Source organism: Acinonyx jubatus, chromosome C2 (genome assembly GCF_027475565.1).
Source record: "Acinonyx jubatus isolate Ajub_Pintada_27869175 chromosome C2, VMU_Ajub_asm_v1.0, whole genome shotgun sequence".
Classification (NCBI taxonomy): domain Eukaryota; kingdom Metazoa; phylum Chordata; class Mammalia; order Carnivora; family Felidae; genus Acinonyx; species Acinonyx jubatus.
In genome coordinates this window covers 98,965,120-98,983,365 of record NC_069384.1, presented here as the reverse complement: position 1 = coordinate 98,983,365, position 18,246 = coordinate 98,965,120, and the positions used below count along the sequence as shown (strand labels likewise).

Here is an 18,246-nt window from a genome sequence, read left to right as displayed (position 1 = left end):
GGCTCCAAATATTTTCTTAATAGCCACAAAGAAGAAAAATTATGTAGTTATTTTACAGTATTGGGGTTACTTTATTGAAATTACCTGGAATATTATATTCAATTTGATTTTCCTATGTCTAGTAAAATTAATACAAAGAGATACTATAGTTGGGCCACCAATAATTTTAGATGAACCTAAGCACTTTTTCTTCATGAATCCATGAACCAAATTAAATTTAAAAACAATTTCAACTGCTGACATTCATAATTGGGAATCAAGTTGCATTATTTTAAATTTTAAGTTTTTCTAAACTGTTTAGCATCTTATATGTATAATTATTCTTGAGAAAATACAAAGCAAAACATTTAACTATGAAATTTATGTTATTTTATTAGAATTATGTACTTGCAAATTGAAATAAAATTCACAAGTTCTTCCAGCATTTGCTCAAAATAGACGTAATTTATGTAACTTAAGAATAAACATAATTTTTACAGAAATTAATTTATTTCACATGAAAAAATTGATCAAAAATATTTGTTTAATCATTAATATTATACTGTAGGTTAACTGGAATTTAAATAAAAATTAAGATAAAATTAATTATTTTATCATGCAACCATGTAAATAAGAGTAAATCAAATGTTTGATTTCACCAGTTCACAATATAAAGGAAAAGAGTCTCTGTACTCCAGAAGATAAATGTATTCATCTATTGGAGGGAAAAAAACCACTTTTACATGATTGTAACCATATTTTACAATAAACACAATATTTGCTATTTGATTATTTATTTTTAAAATATCCTACCTACTTGGAAAGATTTGTTATTAATTAAACATACTACACATAACGTAATAGAATTTATTTGTATCTCTTTTAATGTATATTGTATATTTGCACTTTTGAAAATTCTGAAAGTATTTTTCTCTAATGTCTATAAATTATTTAAATGATGCTACATGTATTTAGTGTCATTTAAAAATCAACTCAATTAGTATTTTTAATATTACAACCAGCAGGTTGAAAGCAGTGGAAGTCACAAGGCAAAGGCCTCAGTGAATTGATAGTAATAAGTATACCTACAGATATTCAAGTATCATTCAAACCATCCCAAATCGAGTAATGATTATTCTTAGGAATTGTCAATGCCATTTTTAGGGATGTTTCTGAAAGTTCTTTTCTTTGAAATCCATTGAAAATTGTGTACAAAAGTTTGGCAACTTTTTAAAATAAAACATTTAAAAAAAATCTTGGTATTTCATAATTTCATCACTTCATATTTAAACTAAGTCTACATAAAAATAGCCCCATTTTTCAAAGAATTCTAAAAATAATTCACTGAATTTTAAGTCTGTCACTGAATTTTAAGTTTCCTAGAACTATGTATTAAATTGTTGAGCTTTTTTATGGAAAAATTCTGCTTATTAGATTTTTAAGAATGAAATCATAATAACACGATCACAACAATATATATATTTGTTCAGAGAAAGTGGAAGTGATCTTTGAATTTTAAAAATACTGACTGGGTACATTTATTTTGAAATTACTGCTTCAGTCTTTATTAAACCAAATGCATTAGTCTCTTATTTCTCAAGTATTAGGAAATAATCTCAAGAATGTTGCAAAAAAGATAATTCAAGTATATTATATGTCTATATACAAAAATCTATTTTTCAATGAAAATTATGCTCATAGTTTTCCAAAGTGATTTTAATATTTAAAATTAAAATTCAAAAACATTAGCTTGGCATTTAAATTATAAATCTAGGAAATGATGACACTAATTTTAAATTTGACAAAAAAATAAAATGTTTTCAGTTAAATAAGAATACTTTGTTTTATTGTACATTCATTCTATCAGAATAATCTGAAGAAAATGAAAGAATTAAGGAAACAATTTTATCAGTAGGATTTGATAGTTATTCAAGTAAAAGCTGGAAGCAGAATAACCATTGCTTATACATCATATAAATTAATTCAGTGATGTTTAGTGAGCTTTGAAATCATACTGATTATATTGCATTTTGTTTTGTTTTTTAAGCTTAGTCAAATGCTTATGTATTAGGAGGAGAACAACTCCACCTTTCTCAGATGCTCCTCCCCTTCCCTGCCCTCCCTCTCTTTGGAGTTGAATCAGGTACTGTATTTGTGTTCAATGGATATAGGAAATGAAGTATTCTCTTTCTACAGCACAGTCAGATTCTCTTTCACTATTCCTAAAGTATCAGTTATACTGTAACTGTGCTCCAATGGACTCAAATTATTTCATTAGCAGAAACAAAAACCCAAACATTTTAACTTAACTAATACAACTGAAATTGGAGCTGGAATTAAAAACAAAACCAAGAATGGAGTGCAAATTTTTTTGTTATTCCTATAGGCTGCTAGGTATTATTGTGACCTCACTAATTTTGTGTCCAATAACTAAAGCCTCTCCATTTTCATTCTATTCTTAAGAATCCTGGAGAGTATGCTAACCTCTAACTCAGTTCCATGTTGTCAGCTAAAAACATAATTTTCCACTTTGTATTCTCCACAACATACCTGATATACTGATGGTGCAAAATATACACTTAACTAAGTAATTGATTAAATAATCACTGAATAAATAATGAGCACTTCATGAAAGTAGAGCTATTGTGTAACTCAAGAGACAAAGACATGTATGTCCCTAAGACATCCATTATCTCCTTCTAAAATTCTGTGCAGTTGTAATAACTTTGAACAAAATCTCTGATGTTCCTCTGTATTCAAGTTTATTAGACTTCTTTTTTCCCCTGGAACATAGAATTCTGGGGTCACCAAGTAGTTTCACTCACCAAATATGGTTGCAGTTTCCATAACAAAAGACACTAAATCATTCTATATGGTAAACCCAGAAATAAGTAATCAATAGCTACAGATACAAAACTTCATCCAAAGAAATTTTCAAACATTAGCATTTCCCTTTAATAGCTTTACCAATAATCTAGGATTTTGGTTGTTGCTGTTGTTGTTTATCTTGAAATAAAACATTTAACTTATTTCAATTTTGATTTGTTTTATTCCATAATTTACTAAAAAGAAAGTTTCTAGGGGTGCCTGGGTGGCTCAGTTGATTGGGCGTCCAACTGTTGATTTCAACTCAGGTCATGAGTTTGAGTCCCACGTAGGGCTGGCTCTGTGCTGATGGTGCAGAGCTTACTTGGATCCTCTCTCTCCCTCTCTCTTTGCCCCTCCACCACTCGCATGCACATGCACACATGCACTCTCACTCTGTCTCTAGCAAAATAAATAAATATGTTTTTTTTTTAAAAAAGCTATTTTTGGGGGGCGCCCGGGTGGCTCAGTCCGTTGAGCGTCCGACTTCAGCTCAGGTCATGATCTCGCGGTCCGTGAGTTCAAGCCCCGCGTCGGGCTCTGTGCTGACAGCTCGGAGCCTGGAGCCTGTTTCAGATTGTGTGTCTCCTTCTCTCTCTGACCCTCCCCCATTCATGCTCTGTTTCTCTCTGTCCCAAAAATAAATAAACTTAAAAAAAATTTTAAAAAAAAGCTTTTTTTTAAAAAAAGAAAGTTTCTAAGGGTTAGTGATATGTTATGTATCCATAGTGCTGCAATCGCTTGAATACTGTAGACTATAATAAATGTTTTTAAAATTGCACTACTTACCTCCAAATCTTGCTGTTTTCAAACATAAATTGTTAGTCATAAAAATATGGCATCTTACTGATAGAAATGGAATTTATTCTATAAAGTGTATCACTGAAGAAGAAAACTTGCAATTTGCAGTTTTTACTTAAGATTCTTTTCTAACCCAGGAACATGACAGGTATGAATTTATACATTCTAGAAAAATATTATAAAATTTTTAAATTTCATGTTCAAATGATTACAAAATTTACCTTGTCAACTTTATAATTATTTTATATATTTTATTTATTTATTATAATAATAATTATTTATAGAAAAATAATTCTATGCTAATTGTCTAAAATTAGTGATTTAAAATAGCTACTTACAATCCAAAGTCCATCATATTTCACTTCTTGATGGAAAATGCTGCATTCATCTGCCCACCAATCTATGCAGTTTGGATTAGTAAAATCAGGGTATACTGTTAATCCTGGCCACACCTAAAAGAATAGATCATTCATATATATACATATATAAAAGGAAAAATAAATAAATGATAACTCAAGGTTATTGAGTAGATAAGAATAGTAAAAAAGCATTAAAGTTATAATATTGTACTTCTTAAGGTTTATGTGATCCATGCACCATTTATATGTATAATAATCTTAGACCTATTTTAAAATGTTTTAAAAAATAAAATAAAATGCATATAATGAGAGTAAAGTAGAGAGAGAGAGCATAAGGCATTTAGGAAGGCAAAAATATAAGAACATGGGATGAAACTGCTATTTTGCAACTAAATTTATTTCTTAGCATACTAATGGGTTAGGTTAAAAACAAATAAAAACCAGACAATGTATTCATTGTCTGAATAAAAAAAGGTACACGGTTTAATTTCCAAAAGCATTTGTTTCCAAGAAATTCAAGCAAAAAAACCCCTTGTGTATTTATTATTTATTTAACAAATGAGAATATGACATTTGTTTTGTGCTGGGTAATGTTCCGAGCATTTTTATAATTACTAGCTCATTTAATCTTCACTAGAACTACAGAAGATGGGTATTTTTTTAATCACTGCTTTACAGATGAGTTAGTCACTATAATTAAACCCACTTTACAGATGAAAGAAGTGATAAACAGAGAAACTAAATACATTTTTCAAGATCACACCGCTAATAAGTGGTACAGAAGGAATTCAAACACAGCAATCACATATCTGAGTCCAGGCTATTAGACACTACCCATACTATGCTGTCTTTTTATACTTCTTCAAATTATATGCTCATTACTTAAAGTAATGACAGATTAGAGAAATTCAGTTTCAGATGAATGAAAAAAATAATACTGTTTTATATCCAAAAATATGACTATTGGCTATCCAATCTGTTCACAGCAAATGGAGTAGGTTTAACAGGGTATATTCTGTGAGATATTAATAGGAATTATGGGAAGAAATTCAGCTTTTGTTTCTGATGGAGCTCATAATTATTTGAATAAGACTTTCACCAGAAATTTTGATATTGATGAATTCAATAAAAAGTGATGGCTAGTATATCTTCATTACAGTAAATAATGCTATAATACATGTCTTTTATACACTGACATTATCTCTTACTTTATTTCCTTTGACTAAATTACAGAAGTGGAATTACCAAGTTAGTGTATCTAGACTTTATAGTTTTTGATATGTCTTAGACAGCTGTCTTCAAAAGAATATGTGTTCTGGTTAAGATTATGCATTTGGGAACTAGTCATTTTCATAACTCTGTTCTTTATTAGCTCTGCGATATTAGGGAAGTTACTATACCTATCTCAAATTCACTTTTTTCACCTATAAAGTAAAAATTCTAATTATGGGTATGTATCTCATTATTTTACTGTGAGGATTAAATATAAATCATAAAATTTAGTATCCAGCACAAAAGTACTCAATTTATAGAAGTATTTATTTTACATCAAAATATCAGAATTTTTGTAATAATCTAATTATATTGTTAGTTTTGTTTTAATTGTGTATAGCATTGAAATCTATGTCTTCTTACTAAAACTGTTTTAGAGATAGAAATTTTGAAATATTTCCTCTCTAAAATTTCTTTACACAATTAAAATACCAAGTCCATATTTGAAAGCAAATACACACACACACACACACACACACACACACACACTTACGAAAACTGTCATTACACAACAGAAAATCTAAGCAACACAACTTTAATGAATATCAGAATTTACCTCGCCAATAATTGCTGTAGTCCCATCTGAATCATTTACCCACACATGTTTTGCATTTCCCCTCTCATAGGTGGCATATGCCGTTCCATTGCTTAGCTTATCTATGGAAATTGCGGGATCCTAGTAATAGAAAGAAGAAACTATAGAAAATATATTAAGTTACAAATAAGTAAATACTAAAAACATATTAATACATAATGTCATTACCAAGATGATGACATATTTCTGTCCATGGTCGTGCAAATCTTGAACAAATTCAGGGAGGCCTTTAAATGCAACTTTATCATAAGTAAAGTCTTTCTTTGCTTCCATATAGTCAATATCAGTGACCTGTGTATCCTGAAAATTAGTAGAGTATATTTCAATAAATAGTACTGAAAGGACTCTAATCACTTCAACCTTTAAGCCCAATGCTTTATAAATATAATGATTAAAAGGTAAATGAACTTAGATCTCTTTTATTTTACTAAAAACCATGAAATAGTTTATAAACTAATTTTTCTAATTCTAAAATACAAAAACATTAAGTGATTATTCACATTTTTTTCAGTGATGATCACTGAATAAGTACTATATTTTATATACAGGAATCACTGTATAGAAAACAAAGCCTATATGCTACATAAAATATGTTAAAAAGTATATAGGCAGTAAAAATAATCTATTTTAAAAAACTGAATATGATGTTCACAGCTAAACATGTATTCTAGTATAAATAATAATTAGTTCTTAAAATCTCAAGTATACCTGGCCTTGTGTATAGATTTAAAATATACTTTAACATTAAAACACATCTTAATAATCCACATTTATATTATATAGTATAATATCATGTGTAATGCTGACAATCACATTTATTATTATGTGACAATATTTAACTTGGTATGTAATCCCATAAACCCTTCATCCCACTTACAAATGGTATGCCAGCATCCCGATTTCTTTTTACCACTTCTTTCACTACATCAAGTGACTTATAATTCCAGCGACTCAGCTGGAATCCAAGACTCCAATATACTGGCATTGCGGGTCGTCCAACAAGCTTGAAGTAAATGGATATTTGATTAATTTCAATAAAGAACATTAAAATTATTATTAATATGCTTATTATTCTAATATCTCGGATATTTATTTAACTTAAATTACATATTTTGAACAAAGAATTAGTGTTACTTGCATTCTAAAATGCGTTCTGGATTTTATGTTAGAATTTTATTATAAATTAGTGTGTCGTCACAACAAGAGGACATGACTTTGGAAATACGTGGAAATCCAAGTGTAAGTAATAGTAAATGGTTTTAACTAAAACTGAGTATTAAGTTATAGTACAGTATAGTATAGTATAATAACCTTTTTGGCATAATGATTTTTTTTTAATTTTGGCATCCACATACACACACATTCCATGATTTCTCTATCATATATGCATAAAAAACTACAATGTAACAATTTTTAAGTTACTTATATTGGGTTATATATTCTATTCAATTTAAACATTAAATTTATTTTAAAAATAAAATAGTATAAAAATTGAAAAAGTTAGCATTTTTCATCTCATTTCACAAACATCTTATGTTTCACTACATTTCATTATAGATTTGGACATATAATTGAAATTTCTTTGTGTGTGTAGTATACACATGTAACATAATTTTTCATAAAAGTATGTAAAATATTATTATATGTTATATTAGCTCACATATTATTTATATTACACTCTATACAGAAACATTGTTTTTAAAACTATTCACCAGTCAAATGAATTGTTTTATATTTTAACATATTGAGACCGTAAAAAAAATTGTTTTTCTTCAAACAATAAAGTTTCTTTTGCCTACTCTCTACATAGCTTGTACCTCATTTAAATGCACTGATTAACTATATTACATTCTACACAACTATTGTATCTTATTGCTTAAATACACGCCTTTGGAAGACTGCCCATAAAATGATTCAAAGCAAGTGCACTACTATACTAAATGTATGCTGCATTCATACGCCATGCATAACTCAGACTCAATTCCTGCTGACCACAGACTGTACTCAGCATGTAACAGACAACAATCCTAGCTGGTATTTCACAAATCCAATGTCAAATTCTTTTTAAAAAATGTGCTATCCACAGTTTTGGTGGTGTGGTAACCATATGCAAAGTTGTATAAAGGCCAGCCTAACACTGTAATTATAATTTAGTATTATAGATTGTAAATTTTGTATCCTTTTCTGAAGTTCATATTTATCAATAGCAATTTGGGAATTGTTAGACACTGTAAATTATTTAATTGTGTAAAACTCTACCTACTCTCATATCAGACATTTGGATCCTAATTAAAGAAAAGTTTTTGATAGTAATTACTTCTCCTTTAAGATCATTTTAGCAAATGGGAAATGTATATCAAAATACAAATCAATAAAACAAAATTTTAAAAAGACCTAATCTGTAAATTTTAGGCCAATAAAAACAATTTATTTTTCCATACTAACACCAAGAATTATGTACCAACAGTCACAGGAGAACAACTATATAAAAGAATTATATAAAAGAAATACAGAATTATATTTTAGAAGTAGACTCAGGGTACCCCTGGATTCCTTGTCTCTCTAAGACCCACCTTGGACTTAGGTACATGAAGACATTATTTAATAGGGAAGCAAGAGTTGCTTAGACAGATGACCTAAGACTTCACACTATGTTTCAAAATCTTCTGTTCTAAGCCTGAGCATCAGAGACAATTTTCCTGGAGTTTACCTACTATGCATTAACAGCAAGTTTTACTAGTCTTCCTTATAACTCATTTGCCTCTAGGATTTTTATCAAAGGGGTGTATGACCTACACACCCTTGCATATCCTCAGCCTTGAATAGAAAATACTTTCCTCGGCTTTATCCTAACAAAGTAGGTCATGAATAAGTAAAGATTTAATATGCAACATTTCAAAAAAATCCTACTCCTGAACTCAGCTGCCTAGAACCAATAAATAATTTGATATAAGAAATATAAACATATAAATATACATAGTCATCATTGTATAGGAAAGACAAAAACAAAAACCACCTACTCATACCTGAAAATGGTAAGATTTAAAAATATATTTAGCTAAGAGGCCCCAGATATCTTAAATAAAATTAGACATGATGGTTGAAAGAAAAGTATAGTAGAAATTAATTTATTAAAATAGATGTAAAACATACCTCTTGATACTGTTGAACTACTTGTTCTGGTGTATCTCCTAGAAAGATGTAAAAGTCCAGAATTCCGCCAATAACTCTGTAAGTTACTATTGGAGTAGGCTGGATGAAAATTTCTACAAATTAAATTGGAGAAACATATATAACTAGTAAAAATATACACAGTGATAAAATAACCGTAGTGTCTATTTTAAGTACTTCATATTAACCATACATTTTTGCACTGTTTTTAAATAACTAAGGTAAAATAAGATACTAAAGATAGGAAGAATATACGAGAAAAGTAGAACGCCACCATCTATGAGGTTTATAATAGGAAATCACAGCTGTTTCCTTCTACAGATGTTGGCAGAATCTCTCCCTAGAAACTGCATAGCCAGGTAATCAGTCCTTTTATAACAAAATTTTGTTTTCTGAAATTGCATTTCAATTAGTTGTGTTAATTGAAGATTCTCTAAAAGATCATATTCTCACATTAATTTTTAAGAAAAAACTACAGAATTTTTTTTCTCTACATAGACAATAATTGCCTGGATAACCATTTTAATATACTGTTCTCGCTGGGACACTGTTGAATTTTGGAACTTTTTATTATCACTAATTCATATGTTATACATTGGTATTACACTCACAACATTTAAAAAAAAACATTCTACATTACTTGAATTATGATAAACTCAAAAATTAATCTTCTTTCTCTCCCTATATTATATAGACTTTCCTTTTTTTTTTTTTTTGGTTATAGTGGTATGTTAAATTATCTTAACAAGTGAGGCTGTGGGAATGGGAATATTCCTTTCCATGGATGTGTTTCACTATTGCTGTGAAAGCTCTTAAGAAAGTGCCTGACTATAATAACATAGTATACTCTCCCTAAAATAGACACACTTATAAGTAAAATTCCATTGTCTTACTCACTACAAACTCTGCTTGTAATAATTTCATATACTAAATCATTACCAATAGAGTTTACTCTGACATACATTATCTATGATTGGAATAAAGAGAACAGTTCAAACATTTCAAGTTATATCTCATTTAAATATATTACCAGATAAATCACTCTTACCCATTGCATTGCTGTTCATTAAGAAAACACCAAATGACTTTCCAGAAGTATCTTCAATGCACATGAAGAATGTCTGATGACCATATAAATTATTATTATTCTGTAAGGCAAAAATTTGAACATAAATTTTAAAGTATATTTAAAGTAAAAAAGATTATATATTTAACATGGCCTTTATATATTCCAATTAGTTTCTGTAATTTACTCCTCATACTTCTATACTAATTACTATACATACCATATGAAACACTGTGACAAAAAAATTAACCTATTTTGATTATTAATATGTTACTATATAAAATATGTAACATAATATATTCATTATACTATGACTAGATTACTTAACTTTCCTTTATGTTTTATCTAATTGAGTTTTAATTAGCCATTCATGTTAAGAAAATGGCACTTTTATTCATTATGGCCCATGTTATGTCCAAGGCAGGACAGGGAATTCCAAGATGACGTCCAACCTTATAGAACTTCCCCACTACATTTGCTATAAACCAAGGAGTACATGAAATAGCTGAGAACAATTGGGAATACACTTATAAGGCAAAAGAAAAAAGAATTCCTGGCTGATAGGATATGGAAGTTCCAAGAAAAGAATGAATGGAAAATAGCCTGGTGTTTATTAGGTGTTCATTACAGATAGTGATGCTATAAAAACAGACTGGTAGAATCTTTATTAGTAGTAGTTCTGTACCAAATGAGGCTCTTTAAAGCAACCACCATTTATTCATTTTTGGGAATGAAATAGCACTGGCATTTTAAAAGTCACTAACAATTGACTCAAAGCAACCATGAATCAATTAAAAATATTAATTTTTTTATGTTTATTTAATTTTTGAGAGAGAGAGAGAGAGAGAGAGAGAGAGAGAGAGAGAGAGAGAGAGGTGGGAGTGAGGGGCAGAGAGAGAGGGAGACACAAAATCTGAAGCAGGCTCCAGGCTCTGAGCTATCAGCACAGAGCCTGATGAGGGGCTTGAACACACAAGCCATGAAATCACGACCTCAGCCGAAGTCAAATGCTTAAATGACTGAGTCACCCAGGCACCCCTAAAAATAATTTTTTAATGATATGGTCTTTGCTCTAAAGAATCTCATTTTAGAATTATATACAAATATATACACAAAGACTAACCTGTAGTGACTGTCATACTAAAATATGAACAAAAGGTTAGAAATAAAGACTAATTCTGCACGGGGGAGTTTGGGAGAAGTTCTTATGAGATTAAAGTTCAAATTATCTCTCAGTGACTTATTGTACAAATGATAAGACCTCAAGTTGCAGTATTTAAAAAGGGAACCAACCCTCTGTGCAAATATATAAACTTATATAGGATTATCATATGTTATGGAAGGGGAAGATGCAGACATAGATGTACAATACGATGTCCAATAAATAGGCAGACACCATATCATACAAAGTGATAGAGAACACAGTAAGTGTTTAGAATTATTCTAGTTCAGTGACTAGCCATGTATTGGTTTAAGCATAAGAATGATTGAAAAGGGAATGATAGAATACAAAAATCAAATCAAAAGAAAATATTCATAAAATAGATATACCTATTTGAACTAAAATCTGTTGGTTACTTTTTGAGTTAATTTGAGACTACTACAAATCATCACCCTTGAGGTAAACAAGCTCCTGTATTAGGTATCACTGACATACAAAAAATGATGGCTTCAAATAGGGTAACATTATCACCTGCTCCAATATAATGATTTTATTTACATAAAAAAAAAAAAAAGAGTTCCTTACGTCACCGGGAAGTTGATCCCGGGTAAAAATTGGCCATGTTTTCCAGTTTAAATCGTGACGAAATCTCTTATGAATATGTTCCCCAATGCCATAAATATATTCACTGGAAAGTCTGGTTGAAATCTGTAAATACTGGTCAGAGTACACCAAAGGACCAATGCTGGTGTCAAACCTGTACAATAAAATAAATAAATAAATAAATGATCTAGAAACAAATAAAATGTTCTACCAAATAAGGATCTATGTTACCATGCTGAATATTTCACTTTAAATATGTCAATCTTTAGCTGTGATCACTTCTTAGGAATATATGAATTATACCATAAACAGAATTTGTTAATTCCATCAACACAATTTGCTTCATCACCACCAATATGATTCTCCATATACATCCTCTCCTTTAATCATCACAAACTTGAAGTGTAACTACCAGTATCAGTTCCATTCTACAAATAACACAAATTGGGAAAATTATGTCCTGTGTTCTAAGGTGACAAACTTGTAACTAGCAAAGACAGATTTCAAACCCAGTTCTGCCTTGCTCCAGAGACACTATTTTAAAATATAGTACTAAACTAGCTTTCACACCTCTAACACATATATTAAAGTTAGGTTCAAAATAATTTTTCCAAAATTAAGAAGATTGTATGTTTGATTCATATCAAATATATCCTACAAGAAATGTTAAATGCATTTAATACTTTTGTGACAATTAACAATCATTGCGTCAATTGCAAATCATTAAAATATATTTAAGGAAAGTAACTGCTGAGATTTAATCTTGACAATTGCTCAGTTAACCTTTTTAACTTAATGTTTATTTTATTTTTGTGAGAGAGAGAGAGAGAGGGTGAGGGGCAGAGACAGAGAGGAAGACAGAGGATCCAAAGCAGGCTCTGCACTGACAGCAGAGAGCCCGATGTGGTGCTCGAACTCACGAACTGTGAGATGATGACCTGAGGCAAAGTCAGAGCTTAACTGAGCCACCCAAGCACCTGCTCAATTAACCTTCTTAGAGATGTGAGGTATCTTAAAAATTGCTAAATCCCTTGCTGCAAATATCCCCCCAAATTCATTCATAATGAAAGCATTCAGGCAATATTTAATTAAGTATATACATTTTCATACACATTATTTCACACATATGCATTTTTTCATATATATATATATATATATATATATATATATATATATATATATGAAGTCCTTTATTATGACTATGGGAATTAGCCCCCTTCTGAATAACTATTTGATTCTAAAAATTGGCAACAGAATATGATAAACAATGGGGAAAGGACAAAACAGGAGTTCTAGCTATGCAAAAATACAGGGAAAGCTAAAATGCTTTTCGGTGATGCTCTTTACCTTCATCTTTGATTGGCCCTAGTTTGTACATTTTCATTCACCTTTGTAACTTTCATCCACAGGAAATAAAACTGCTTTACATTATAGTCTTTACAAGGATGCACATCCACCCATTTGGGAGGAAATTTATTCTTTCTGAAAATGCCTTAAAATTAAACTTTTCCTAATTCTATAACAGAATACAATTGACTGGTTATTTAACCTTAGAGAAATGTAAAATAAGATACTTACAAAATTCTATTATTGCTTTTTCTAATAACTTTGATGCTAAATGGATTTTCTACAACCTGCACGTCATACAATGTGTTAGAAGCTGTGGTACCAGTAAATTCTTTTACAAACTGATGAGGAACTTCATATCTTCTATTATTTGGATCAGTTATCTGTAAAGATTAAACAATTAGCATCATTTTATTCAAAACCATTATTTCATCTTCCAATTCAAAATTAAGTATCAAATGCAAGTTTTGAATAAAAAATACTAAATTTAGTAACTTAACAGAGGAACTATTAATCTGGCCATAAACTTAATTCTAACGTTGTTGTATGGTTATGCACAAATTGTATACATTGTTAAGGAATATAGAATTGGTCATAAAAGTACCGTATATAATAAAAATATTTTTGGCTGTTAAAAATATATATTAATTATATAATATAATATTAATATATTAATATATATTAATGATAGTATTACTAAATATTGATTCTTGAATACTGTATCTTTGTGAATTTAATTATTCTTATTGCTTTTTAGTATTCATCTCCTTAGAAATCCCATGAAGAATTTTATATTTGGTTAAAAAAAATACTTAATTCTTGTGAAATTGCTGAAAAAGTAGTGTACAAAGAATATGGTGTTGTTTTCATTTCCAAATCCAAAAGATCCAAAATTCAAGTAAACTACTCACTTACAAAATAATAGGAATTAGTTTCTTTAAAATCATGAATAATAGGGATACCTGTAAAAAGAACTAGTAAGTATAAGTCACATGTATACACCACAATTAACATGTTTCTCAAATTAAATTTTAAACTAATCCTTCATCATAGTCTATGGTTGAAGTAATAAAAACTGCTAAAGTTTATTGAGTGTTTACTCTTCTCAACACACTGTATCCAATATTTTACATTGACTGTATTATGAAATTTTTCAAAAAGGACTGCCAGAGAAACTATTCTTATGATACATTTCAGTAAACAGGCTCAGAGAACTGAAATAACTAGTCCAATTAGTCCTTTGCTTTGGAATAAGTATTTCTTAAGAGAGAAAATGTCTTGGTAAGATGAAGAATGTGCTCATAACTTCCTTTTATGATTAATTCCTCTTTATAAATATCAAAAAACAAACCTTAAATCGGAAACGATTGGGTGTCTGATTTTGAGTTGTGATAAGAACACTAGTAATGTCATTTCCAAAGAGCGTAGGTGAAGGTTTCCTGTTTAATTTGGCTTCAAGCCCTTAAAGGAAGAAAAAAAGTTGGTGCGAGTGATTTTATTTATAAAGAGTAATAATTATTAAATATTTTTCATATTTTTATAATTATATTTCCTTTATTACAAATAATGACTTCTTTTATTATTTGGAAGATACAATCTTGCAAAAATAAAATCCTTGATCTAACATATTTTAACATTCTTGCATACAAATTTCCCACTTGATTCTATTTAAGATATTTTCCCAAAGAAAAATTTAAAATATATTTTTTGTTTTCCAATTAAAATATATTATATTGGATCACCATGATGGAACATTTCTCACCAATACTTGTTGTTATCATTCTCTCAACATTATAGCCATGATTATCGGCGAAGAAGCACCAAGGAATAAGAGAGTCATTCCATGGCTTCCAGCAGCAGCCTCTCTCTGAGCAAACTGCCTGTTAAAACATTTATAAAAGGAATCATATCATATGATTAGTACTGTTATCATGTGTTAATACCTAGTTTTTAAACATCCATTCCAATAAATGTTTGAATTAAATGCCTGGAAAACAAGCTTATTTCTTCAAGAATACCGTATGTTAAAATAGCATGTATTCTCAGGGCACCTGGGTGGCTCACTTGGTTAAGCATCAGATTTCAGCTCAGATCATGATCCCACAGTTCTAAGGTCAAGCCCCGTGTTGGGCTCTGTGCTGACAGCTCAGAGCCTGAACCCTGTTTCAGATTCTGTGTCTCCCTCTCTCTCTGCCCCTTCCCTGCTCATCATGTTCTGTCTCTGTCTCTCTCTCTCAAAACTAAGTAAACATTAAAAAAATTAAACAAAATCATCTATTCTCTTGTTCCTTTCACTTAGCAGAAATATAAATATTTGATAATGTGAATTAATTACACCCTATCAGAAATTGATACTCTGAGTTGTGATTTATCAAATTTACATATCTGTGCACATTATTGTAAACTTATGTTTTTCTTTATGTCTTTGATTTTAATTTTTTTATTTGAATATACTGCTCAAAGCAATCTACAGTTTGAATATAATCTCTATCAAAATACCAACAACATCTTTCACAGAACCAGAACAAATAATACTAAAATTAGGATGGTACCACAAAAGACACCAAGTAGCCAAAGTAATCTTGAGAAAGAACAAAGCTGAAGGTATCACAATCCCAGATTCCAAGATCTACTACTACTAAGCCTATGTTTTTTTAAAAGTCTGCCCTATGAGTAATTATAATGTATTCTGTTGTCACATAGTCAATACAGAAGAACTGAAATATTTTTGACTATCAATTATGTATCAAGCTACAAGTAAGTGTATAAAGATGAAGACATGGCTCTGAATTCAAGCCTACATAACATGTTTAAGGCAGTTATTTCCAGCCACTTGTTAGTTTAATATTTTAAGTAAATAATTAAACTAATTTATGTGCCAGGTTGTAACTAGTTGTAGCCATTATATCCAAAGAATAAAGCAAAACACTGAGCTCCTGAGTAGTTTTATGATCTGTATGGAAAGATTATGTGAAGTGGAAAAAACTATATATGCTTATGTAAAAAGTTGAGGCACATGGTAATTCTGTGTGTTAACATTGGTATAATTAAAAATCTACTTAATATTTAAATTTAATAGTGTTACACACTTTCATAATTTGAGCATCTGTGTGTTTTTTTTTCTTGCCTATTTGTCTTGAAAATAGTTTAAAGCTACTCTTTCAGAGGCTGACATATTAACTTATCTCCTACTTTAACATCAAATTAAACTGGCTTCAGATACACATACACATGCACACACACAAGTACAAACATACATACATGTACATTGAAAATGGAAGTACAATTTGACCTGATATTTTAGGGGTTCATTACCTATCAGAATCTAAAGTACGTGTGACTTCTGATCAGGTAATTTTCCCTCTAGTTATAGAACTTACAGAAGTACTCCCAGCAATAGAAAGAGATAATTACACACACAAAAAATTGTCATTTATGGTAATCTTTACAAAAAGCTCTTTAAATGTTGGTACAAAACTGAGAGGTAGAACTAAACATAGAGAAATGGATTTGGGAAGGTGTAAAGCTGTTAAGAAAATATAAATAAGCAAACTATAATCACATTTTGCTAAAATAAAAAAAATATATAGTAAAATGGAGTTACATGAAGTTCTTCCAAACATACTATATTTGGGTCCTAGGGCTGTTCTAATAGGATTGTCTGAATGAACAGAAATTTATTCTCTCACAGTTCTGGAATCTAGAAGTCCTACTTCAAGGTGCTAGCGGAACCATGCTCTGTCCAAGGCTCTAGGAAAGACTGCTTCCTTGTCTGGTCATAGCTTCTGATGGCTCCTGGAAAGTCGGCATTTTTTGATTTGAAGACACCATACTCAAATCTGTACTTCCATCTTCACACTGCCTTCTTCCCTGTGGTTCTCTGTATGTCATCCCCTTCTCTTGAAGGGACACCAGTCATTGGATTTAGGACCCACCCAAATCGCAAGATTTCATTTAGCATATAATTACATCTGCAAAGATCTTATTTCCAAGTAATGTTTATTTTGAGAAAGAGAGGGACAGAGACAGAGAGTGGGAGGAGAGGCAGAGAGAGAGAAGAGAGGGAATCCCAAGCAGGCTATGTGCTGTCCATGCAGAGCCTGATGCAGGGCTTGATCCCATGAATCACAAAATCATGAGCTGAGCCAAAATCAAGAGTTGGATGCTTAACTGACTGAGCCACTAGGCTCAAATAAAGTCATATTATAAGGCTCCAAGTAGACATGAATTTGTAGAGGACATATCATTCATACCACTACATATACACAACAAAATACTAGTTCAAAACTGTATATCCTCATTGTTTTAAAAAAGCTTTTTTAATGTTTATTTATTTTTGAGAGAGACAGAGACAGAATGTGAGTGGGTTAGGGGCAGAGAGAGAGGGAGACACAGAATCCGAAGCAGGCTCCAGGCCCTGAGCTGTCAGCACAGAGCCCGACGCGGGGCTTGAACTCACGAGCTGTGAGATCATGACCTGAGCTGAAGTCGGACACTCAACCGACTGAGCCACCCAGGCGCCCAATCCTCATTGTTTTTAAAATATGGATAATTTTGGTTTATCTTTAGAGATTTTGATAATTATTATTTATGTTTAGTCATTCTGCCTATTTTTCAAGATTACAGGCATTTTCCCCTATTATTGTAATAGTGTTTAAAAAGCTACTTCTTGTTTTTATTTAAATTCCAGTTAGGCTTAATAATCTATATATAATTAATTTTATGATGTGAGCTCAGTCATTCTCAATTAGTCACTTCTGATATCTTTGTAAACTCTTGAGTTAAAAGAACCCCTTCCAGGCGCCTGGGTGGCTCACTTAAAGCGTCCGACTTCGGCTCAGGTCACGATCTCATGGTTCATGAGTTTGAGCCCCAAGTTGGGCTCTGTGCTGACAGCTCAGAGCCTGGAGCCTGCTTCAGATTCTGTGCCCCGTCCCTGCCCTCCCCTGCTTGCACGCTCTGTCTCTCTCAAAAATAAATAAACATTAAAAATTTTTTTTAAAGAACCCCTTCCAGAATTGTTAAT

General features: G+C 30.7%; 1 protein-coding gene across 5 annotated transcripts in view; it reads right to left on the bottom strand.

Moving 5' to 3' along the window:
* Window positions 1–18,246, bottom strand: part of SI (sucrase-isomaltase) — a 153,973-nt gene that overhangs the window by 75,159 nt on the left and 60,568 nt on the right. For all 5 annotated transcript variants that reach the window (XM_015085747.3, XM_053221242.1, XM_053221244.1 and 2 more), the window contains 10 exons: window positions 14,983–15,100; window positions 14,572–14,681; window positions 13,452–13,603; window positions 11,856–12,027; window positions 10,091–10,190; window positions 9,025–9,137; window positions 6,749–6,874; window positions 6,040–6,171; window positions 5,833–5,952; window positions 3,984–4,097 (listed from right to left, as the gene is read on the bottom strand). In XM_015085747.3, the coding sequence (XP_014941233.3) occupies window positions 3,984–4,097; window positions 5,833–5,952; window positions 6,040–6,171; window positions 6,749–6,874; window positions 9,025–9,137; window positions 10,091–10,190; window positions 11,856–12,027; window positions 13,452–13,603; window positions 14,572–14,681; window positions 14,983–15,100 (1,257 nt within the window). The remainder of the gene's footprint in view (window positions 1–3,983; window positions 4,098–5,832; window positions 5,953–6,039; window positions 6,172–6,748; window positions 6,875–9,024; window positions 9,138–10,090; window positions 10,191–11,855; window positions 12,028–13,451; window positions 13,604–14,571; window positions 14,682–14,982; window positions 15,101–18,246) is intronic.